The sequence below is a fragment of the Cryptotermes secundus genome, unplaced genomic scaffold (genome assembly GCF_002891405.2).
Source record: "Cryptotermes secundus unplaced genomic scaffold, Csec_1.0 scaffold318, whole genome shotgun sequence".
In the NCBI taxonomy this organism is placed as follows: domain Eukaryota; kingdom Metazoa; phylum Arthropoda; class Insecta; order Blattodea; family Kalotermitidae; genus Cryptotermes; species Cryptotermes secundus.
In genome coordinates this window covers 3,309,800-3,320,040 of record NW_019730108.1, presented here as the reverse complement: position 1 = coordinate 3,320,040, position 10,241 = coordinate 3,309,800, and the positions used below count along the sequence as shown (strand labels likewise).

The window sequence follows — 10,241 nt, the reverse complement described above, 5'->3', positions numbered from 1 at the left end:
GAACAGCGATAAAAACAAGAAGTGGCCGCTGCAGCACCGTAGATATAGGGCATGTACCCTGAAAAATTTTAATTTGAAAAAGAAAGAGAACAAAGATCTTATAGACATTTTAACTTGAATTAAGGTTTAAAAAGTGCTAATTTAAAAATCAAATCGACGCGTGTAGATTAACAAAGATTTTATACAATTAGAAAGACTGGGATTTTTACATTTTTAACAAGCAGTGTAACAGTTACGTGAGTGATACACACCTGATGATGGCCATTTAGGGCCGAAACATGTAGTGTGGAGGAGGAAAAAGAAGTAAAAACTACAATAAAATTGTTGCACTTAAGACGGTATTTGTCCATATATATTCAAAGTACATAGTTGGAATTGTAATATGTGGTGGTACTTATGCGGACATGTTGTATACACAGATGGATGTTATGGTGCTCAGAGGTCTGTTGCTATATTGTACGTTACTACTTAATTTTGATTCCCTGGAAATAATATACCAGTGATAAAAATTAGTGAATATTCTCAGTGGTTGCATGTAGTGTAGACTGAAGTATTGTAGTTATATAGTCACCACCAGGCATAAGCCCAACTGCAGTAAATAAATAAATATAAATATATACTTACTATTTAACGAGCCCCTCTATTTATGTGTATATGTCTGATCTGGTGAGGAGATGGATTACAACTGATTTGGGATGTATGTTGTTATGGAGTACTGTGTAGGTGAGGGGGGGAGGTAGGGGTGTAGTGGATGTAGGATGGGGGTAAAGTTGTTGTTTATGCTTGGTAGGCTGCGATTATTGTGTCATATAGGCTGCGATTATCGTGTAGTATATTGGGTTAAATGTTTCGGTGAAACTGTCATTCAACTGAAAGTTTTCTTGCTGATTTCATATATATGAAATCTTTCATGAGTATCCAACATTCGTCCTTTCTTTCCAATGTACAAGATTTCCATAGTCTGATCTATTGTTCAGTATTTGTGTACAGTGTCCACTATATGTTGGGCGAATTTGGAATTTTGTCCACCATTCTTTATGTCTCTTACGTGTTCTTTAAATCTGATTTTAAATGGTTGACCAGTTTGTCCTATATTTATCTGTGGACACTCTGCAACATTGAAGTTGGTAAACTCCACTTAAGTTAAACTTATCATTCATGTTTTCATATATTCTCAGTAAGTGTTTGATATTGTTCCTAGTTATAAATATATAATACAAACAGGATGCATTCACTGAAAATTATAAATGCTAGTCAAGTAAACAACATATATAAATACAATAATATTAAACTTAAAATAAACTTCCACCTACTCAAGTATGAAGAATATTACATTCTGATGGTCTTTAACCATACCACCTACTGAGTGTCAAACACCTCTTGCCTCAAGACTATGCACCTCATGTGGAGTTTCATGAATGGCTTCAGGCAAATTTGGATTTTCTTCCACACATCTTATTCACAGATGAAGATACATTCACCTGTGATGGCATATATAACACAAGAACTTTGCATACTTGGGCATATCAAAATCCACGAAACATAAGAGTATGTAGTTACGAACACAGATATTCTGTAAATGTGTGGTGTGGATTACTAGGCAATTATGTGATTAGGCCACATTTCTTCAAGGGTCATCTGCAAAGTCACCTACCCCTGTATTTATATGATGTTCTGCTAGCAATACAAAACCGCTTGTGGTTGCAGCATGATGGAACTCCTCCTCATGCTACCAGAGAGGTAACAGCATTGCTCAATGAACATTTTGCTGATTGATGGTTGGGAAGAGGTGGGCCTGTGTCATGGCCCCCTTGGTCACCTGACCTATCTCCATTTGACTTCATCGCATAGGGCTGCACAAAATCCAGGGTGTACTTGAATGGAAAGCCAGACATACGAGAGCAGCTGATGCAAAGAATAAATGAAGCTGCTGCTAGCATCAGAAATGAAATGGTCAGCATGCAGTGGATGCACTCATTGTAGAAAAGCCTTGTAGCATGTGTACAGGAACAAGGGGGACATTTTGAAGAGCACATGTGAAAGTGATGGTAGTGTAATGTAAAATTTCATTAAACAGACATTAAATGTCAATCAGGTAGTATGAATACTGTACACCCATGTTTTCTCCACCTCTGGTCAGTAAACAAACAAAAAAATGAAGTGGCAGATTGCTCATTGCAATCATATTGGGCATTTTAGTCGATAACACCATATAACTAAGGCAAATATTCATTTCAGACAATATCACGATAACAAAGATGAATTGACCCATGATTTGAGATTTTCTGCTCAGAATAACCTCCCAAAAATGGTGGTGAAATTTATCAGTTTCACTGTAGATTACACAAGTTAGTTTTACAGTGCTCTCGGATGTGATGTTACGTAGTTTTGTTTACAGGTACATATGTTTCATACCAACCTGCTACATCCCTTTCCTGTATCATGTAAAATTTTCTGCATTCAGCTCACTCTTCTATCCTGAAGACAGAGCAAACAGGCTCCTCAAAAGCATTGTTATCCATCTACCAAACTACACAGCATCACATTCCACACTACCATAGTGTTAACATTCACCAAAATGGGAAGCTGAAATCTCATATATAGATTAGCTTTCCTACATCACTTGGTTATTTTGAATTTCTTCGTGTTTCAAATTGGCTTTCTTATTTTTATTAATGAATCCCTCTCTAAACACAGGTTCTTCTGTGTCCTCAGTTGCATCAAAGGAATCCCACCCCTTGTCTGAATAAGGGATCATAACACATCTACAGTAAAGAAGAAAAAGGCTAAAAATGAGATGCAGCATCAAGAAGTGGAGGAAAATTTTCTTACTTGCTAAAGTATTGATGTTGTCTGCACTTCCAAATTTGTTCTTAATAAGATGTGCGAATTCTCTTGGTTTTGACATAACAGTCCTGAAAAAGAAGTCAGCTCTTATAAACGGTCCATTGCAGCAGGACAAACAGATCATATGTAAAGCACAATAGCACATACCCTGACAAGCCTGTAATTCCATCTCTGATGTTGCCACCAACATTTCTGGAAACAACACAAGAAGCTCTTCCATATTCCACAAACATACAAATTACAATGATCATGAAGAAAGCAACCACTCAACCATTACACAGCACAAGAAGACAAACTGAACCCAAAAAGCACATGGATAAACTCACTTAAGCCCCTGACCCATGTCTCTCAGCACTTCTCGGGGCTGGCGATGGCTACTTGGTAATCCATGCATTTCTAAATCCCTTAATTTCTTGTTATAACTCTCTAATTTCTTCTGTAGTTGAGAAATGGACTGTGCAGATTTTTGGTTTTTCTTTTCAAACACTGCCTTAATTCGCTGCAGCTGCTGCTTGTCTGCATTTGCTGCCAGTTTCAAATATTCATTTACATTATCTGCAACAAAGAAAATATACGGTATTTTTCACAGGGAATATTTCTCCTAATGTCATACTGCAAAAATAAGTAAATTTCTATAAAACATACCATCTCTTGTTGTCTGTTCCCCGCGGATTAAGTCTCTTGTGCGACCAATTTTGAATTGCATGTGTTCAATAGCAGCTCGAGTTCTTAAAACATCTGTAGAGCCAGTAAGATGTCCATCAACTTCATCAACTGACAGATTACCTGTAACCTGCTCAGAAGAACCATTGGACAAGTATGATGATGATGGTAAGAAGATGTCCTACAGAGAAAAAAAGCAGTATCACAGTATCATTCATTAACTCTTCCTGGGTCACAATTACGAATCTCTGCATCAGCATATGGTGTGTCTCCTGTCAACATTTCGGTTCTCCCATGCATACTGAGATAAGCAGCTACAAATGCATGGTAACTAATTATCTAACTGTATAATGTAGCTAACAGCTAAGGGTTAATTCTCAGTGACAGACCTGATAGGAATGCCAGATACTGCAACTCTTACTGACTGAAACTCAACATGAGTGTTAATTTATTCGTGAGAAATGTAACTGTTAAAGGGTGAGATGTTTTACCACACTATATTTTTAACATCATGATAGTCACCGCCGTGAAAGCCTCAAATCTTACTCATGTGATGCTGTTTCATCGAATATACAGTTACAACCAACACAACTGTCTACTGCAGAATTATAGGTATGAACTATACATACATAAATATCATGAAAATATATGCAGTGGAACAGATCTGAATGCTGTAACATTAAGAAACAAAAATGTCAAAAAAATTATAATCCCCATCTAGTCTTGTGATTGAGTGCCAACAATGTGGTGAAATATGCTGTCTCCATTTTCAGATTCGAAAAGTCACACTGTGTCAGGTTATTTATGCAGGGTAAGATGGAAGGGGATTACTTTGGGGGGGGGGCATCTGGATCAATTGGAATGATGAAACAGAGGTGTCAGAAACTGCCCTCACACTTTAATGCCCAGGAAACAAGAATGGGCAGGGTTAGTCCACATCTCCACTTTTTATGGTTTCTGAGTAACCATGTTCCACATCAGCCAGGTCATACATATGTACGAGGGCGAGTCAAATGAAAACCTTAAATTTGTAATAAAAAATCGAAATTTCACGCTATTATCCTGTAAGTTGGTAAGCATGCTACAAACAGCATGCAGAATGGCCTGTAGGTTGCAGCATAGTGCAGATGCACAAACACCGTCACAGCACCAGTATAAGATGGCTGCCCCACTTGAGACTTGCACCAGGGAAGAACAGCGTTCTGTTATTCGGTTTTTGTGTAGTGAAGGTGTGAAACCTATTGAAATTCATCGAAGAATGAAGTTTCAGTATGATGATGCATGTTTGTCACAGCAGCAAGTGTATGAATGGAGTAGGAAGTTTGCAAATGGTGTGACTTCAGTGGAAGATGCTCCTCGTCAGGGTCAGGTACATCGAGATGTGACTCCAGAGATCACTGCAGCAGTTGAAGCCATACTGAGGGAAAACCGCCAAGTGACACTGAATGAAACTGCAGCAAGTTTAAACATTAGTCATGGTTCAGCACACCACATTGTGCACGATGTGCTCCAGTTTCACAAAGTGTCTGCAAGATGGGTGCCATGGCAGCTGACTCCTGAATTGAAAGAATGACGTATTGATGCTTGTGAAGAACTTCTGCGGCACTTTGAAGAAGAAGGTGATGACTTCCTTGCAAGAATCGTTACTGGGGACAAAACCTGGGTTCACTTCCACCAACCGGAAACGAAGAGAGCGAGCAAGGAATGGTGCCATTCCTCATCTCCAAAACCGAAGAAGTTTCAAACACAACCATCAGCAGGGACTCTCTTTTGGGATGAAAAAGGCGTCACCTTGGAGCACTACACGCCTACAGGGACCACTGCCACCAGTGCATCATACTCAGATCTCCTAAAAAATCATCTTTGGCCTGCAATCAAATCAAAGCAACGTGGATTGCTGTCCACAGGTATCCTTTTGCAACATGACAATCCAAGGCCCCATACTGCCCATTCAACAGTTGCGACAATCAATGACCTGCATTTTGAGTGTCTTCCTCATCTGGTATACTCACCAGACCTTGCCCCAAGTGATTTCCATATGTTTGGACCACTCAAAGAAGCAATGGGAGGAAAGACGTTCCATTCTGATGAAGAGGTACACCACGTAGTGCATGAGTGGTTGTGCGGACTACCAAAAGAATTTTTTTCTAAAGCAATTCATGCACTTTGTAAGCGCTGGAGGACTTGCATTGAGCATGGGGGGATTATGTTGAGAAGTGATACAACCTTGTACCACTTGTGCACAATAAATGATACTCAAAAAATATTTAATGTTTTTATTTGACTCGCCTACATATGTATACATATATATTGTGACGTGAGTGGAGCAACAGGAAGTAGGGGTCACGTGAACTATGCGTTTCTGCAAGTGAAGTCACATACCCCACTCCTTCCATTATTACGCAATGCTTGGTTAACACCCCTCCCCCCAGTGACGTAACAGGGGATACCGCGGTTACTATGCAGCAATAAACAACTCTCGGCAGCGTTCCCCAGCAATGCCTGTAAACACGACGTTATGTAACAGTGGTAGCTATCACGTAACTGTTTTCTGTGTTGTCAGTGCGAAAGCTACATAAGGATTGTGTAGGGAGTATTGAGTGAGTTACTAGTATCCAGTATGAGGTGAAGTCCATTGTTATTGAGTTCTATCGAGTGAATGGAAATGACTACAGGAGATGTAATTGAGATACTGCAGATGGCAGTAGTTGTGAAACTGTGAATTGTGTAAATGTAAGAGCGAATGTAGAATAAATTCGCTATGTCCAAGACAGCGTGAAGTTATTTGTTGCGTTACATACTCAACACGTGACTATATATATACACACAGAGTGTCCCAAGAGGAATCTGCCAGACTTCGTGAGGGCGTTCTTTATGTTAAAGTATGCCTATATAACCCGAAACACCTATGTCCAAAGTTGAACGGTTATGGAAATAATGGCCAGAGAAGTGTCAAACTTTGACAGGTGTTACACACTTGTTGATTACTAAATACATATTAAACTGACAGGAATGTGTGTTTCTGTAATGTTAATAATGTACGTAACATCAAACTAACTTGTGAGTGACATGAAGCCATTAAATTGAACTACAAAAAACTCGCACATCATGTCATAGTTGTCCTTAGGTTTCCAAGCACTATACATGACACATGTGGCAAGCGCTGACATAACATGGCTGACTGTGCATTCTGGTATAAGCTGACTACATAACTACTAAAGTACACTGTCCTGGGTAAAAGACGCCTCATCATTGAATAAAATGACACTTAACAGTTTGGGATGAGCTTTTATCCAATGGCAGAAATCCATACGCTGAGCATGGTCGCCTGGTTCCAGATGTTGTACCCTTTAATCATGGTAAGGATACAACTCTTCATTATGTAAAGTTTGCCACACCTGCATACGTGATACGCCAATGTGAGAGGCAATTCTACAAGTGGACAGACATGGACTTCTCTGAACCATCTCAAGAATGTTCTCTCGTGTGTTTCTCATTCATACATCCTCCCTTTCAGAGTGCACAGGAACATTCAGAAGAGAACCAGTATCATGCAATGTCTGGTAAATTCGCTTAAATACACTTCGAGATGGAATCCCTCAATCGGGAAAATGCTTTTGGTATTCTTCAACAGCAGCACGTGCATTGCCACTGCAAAATCCATACACAAAATGCATATCACAATATTCCACGTGTGAAAATACAAAAGGTATTTCAGCAATTCCACACACCTAATTTACCAACCATTCATAACGCAGCTGCAACGTACACTGAAGGTACCACATAAGCTTACGGCTAGTGTACATCACCATACTTAAGGACAAACATAGATAAGACTTGTCAGCTGATAGGTACAGTGTGTGGACCCGCCAGAAGACCACACTTTTCTCAGGCCATTATCTCCGTAACCGTTCAACTTTGGACATAGGTGTTTTGGGTTATATCGGCATACTTTAAGATAAGCAACACCCTCCCGAAGTTTGGCACATTCCTCCTGGTCTTCTGGCGAGTCCACGCACTGTACCTATCAGCTGACAAGTCTTATCTATGTTTGTCCTTGAGTGTGGTGATTCACACTAGCCGCAAGTTCCCTTCAGTATACGTTGCGGCCCCGTGTTGAATGGGTGGGAGGTTAATTGTGCGGAGTTGCTGAAATGCCTTTTGTGTTTTCAAACATGGAATACTGTAATACGTATTTTGTGTGTGGATTTTGCGGTGGCAATGCAAGTGCTGCTGTTGAAGAATACCAAAGGCGTTTTCCCGATCGAAGGATTACATGTCGAAGTGTATTTACGCGAATTCACCAGACATTGTGTGATACTGGTTCTCTTCCGAGTGTTTCTGTGCACTCTGAAAGGGAGGATGTACGAATGATAAACACACGATAAACATTCTTGAGATGATTCAGAGAAGTCCGCATCTGTCCACTCGTAGAACGGCCTCTTGCGTCGACATATCACGTATGCAGGGGTGGCAAACTTTACATGATGAAGAGTTGTATCCTTACCATGATCAAAGGGTACAACATCTGGAACCAGGCAACCATGCACAGCGTATGGATTTGTGCCACTGGATAAAAGCTCATCTCAAACTGTTAAGCATCATTTTATTTAGTGATGAGGCGCCTTTTACCCTGGACGGTGTAAATAATTTACAAAATGTGCATATGTGGTCCCATAATAATCCACATGAGATAATGGAAACGAAATTCCAAAAGAGATTTTCCGTGAATGTACGTTTAATACAGTTATGTAAGCGGCTTATACCAGTATGTGCAGACACCCATGTTACATCATGGACGTAACCTGGACTATTATTTATAGGGCTGAGGTGGCCCTCTGTACAAGCTGACTTTGACATGCCTGGCCTAAATGAAGACATAAACATTACAGTAAGTAAATTCCAGAGAATATGTGGAATGGTACAAAGAACACTGAAACAAAAAAGGTTAAAAAATACACAACAAAAATTATATAAGGTACTGGAAGTGCCTTCCCTCACACAACTAGCCAGACATAACAGACTTCAACTGGTATGGGTGCCAGGCCATGAGGGTATTGCTGAGAATGAAACCGCAGATCAGCTGGGAAGAACAGGATCTGAACAGCTGTTCATAGGACCTGAACCAGCTTGTGATATCTCAGTGGGAGAATATTGCAGGGAATGAAACAGTAGATCAACTGGCAAGAACAAGATCTGAACAGCCGTTCATAGGACCTGAACCAGCTTGTGGCATCTCAACTGGAGTGGCCCAGAAAGCAATCAGGGACTGGACTAACATAAATCACAAAAAACACTGGGAATCCACAACTGGACTCAAACAGGCAAAAGGATTTATATCCGGACCCTCTGCCAAAAGAATGAGGGACCTGGTAAAATTAAACAGAGATCAATTAAGATGGGTGGGAGGATTACTTACTGGACCCTGCCACCTAAAAGGGCACCTTTTCAAACTGGGACTGACACGCGACCCAACTTGGGAAAAGTGCCTACAAGAAGACGAATCAAGCACGCGTATCCTATGTGATTGTGAGGCTATAGCTTACCTAAGATATCGCCACATGGGTCAATTCTTCATGGAACCAAGTGACTTTGATGATGCCCCCACAAATAAAGTCCTACATTTCACTCAAAGTGTAGGATTAATAAAGGGTTAATCCAAAGGGGAAGCACAATAGATCGTTGAAGGTCACGGTGCGAGGGCCGGTTTTTATGGCTCACCCCTCATACTGATACTCATACTCATACTGGAAGTGCCTACGCTGACTAAAGCAAGTGAGAACTGTATAGTTAATCAATCAGACAAAAGGAAAATTGAGTCAGCTGAAATTAAGTTTCTATGTCCATTAGCTGAATATACTCTGCTACATGAAAACTAAAATACAGACATACGTTCAGATTAAAAATTTTGAGTTGAACTATGAGAAGTGAAAGGCAAAAAGAAAACTGGTATGAACATATTTCAAGAATGATGACAGACTCCCAAAAATATTGCTAAATTATAAACCCAGAGGACACCAAATTATGGGACGACCCTGACACTGGCAGTGATGATGATGATGATGATGATGATGATGATGATGATGATGGAGGAGGAGGAGACAGACGTGGATGAGGAGGCGATATGATGGAAATATTTAAAAAATCAAGACAAGAAATTGAAAAAGTTCTTCTTCTAAAACAAGTACAGGACAGTTTCTCTCCTAGACCAATTTTCTCACTTATTTCATTTTATAACATTAACAACTTATTCACAGTGTAATAAAATGCAATATTTATGCCATCTGATATATTTTTTCAATGAGAATATTTTACCAATTACTATATACAGACAGCCCGCCTCTGTGGTCTACTGGTCGGCGTTTCTGGCTACAGATCAAGAGGTCAGAGTTCGACTCCTGACACTACCAGACTTTTCCTGAGAAGTAGTGGGTCTGGAACGGGCTCCACTCAGCCTCGTGATGATAATTCATGAGCTATTTCAAGGAAATAGCAGCTCTGGTCTAGAAAACCGAAATTAATGGACGTGGGGATTTGTTGCACCGACCACGCGACACCCTCCATCCGCAAAAGTCGGTATAGTTCGCTTGCAGACTAAAATCATGGAGTTTGTTTTGTTTTTATATATAGTGTGACATGTTGCGAAACGGAGGACCCCTACCTCCCCAGCGGCACGTGGCGGTAACATAGCGCTCGCGTAATAGGCGAGTCATCACCCCGCCACTCTCCCC

General features: G+C 40.3%; 1 protein-coding gene across 3 annotated transcripts in view; it reads right to left on the bottom strand.

The window, feature by feature from the left end:
• Window positions 1–10,241, bottom strand: part of LOC111866072 (transmembrane and coiled-coil domains protein 2) — a 77,322-nt gene that overhangs the window by 38,144 nt on the left and 28,937 nt on the right. For 2 of the 3 annotated variants that reach the window (XM_023854633.2, XM_023854632.2), the window contains exons 5-8: window positions 3,493–3,691; window positions 3,174–3,402; window positions 2,995–3,039; window positions 2,833–2,915 (exon numbers count right to left, since the gene is read on the bottom strand). In XM_023854633.2, coding sequence (XP_023710401.1) covers window positions 2,833–2,915; window positions 2,995–3,039; window positions 3,174–3,402; window positions 3,493–3,691 — 556 coding nt within the window. The remainder of the gene's footprint in view (window positions 1–2,832; window positions 2,916–2,994; window positions 3,040–3,173; window positions 3,403–3,492; window positions 3,692–10,241) is intronic. The other variant, XM_023854634.2, reaches the window with a different exon arrangement.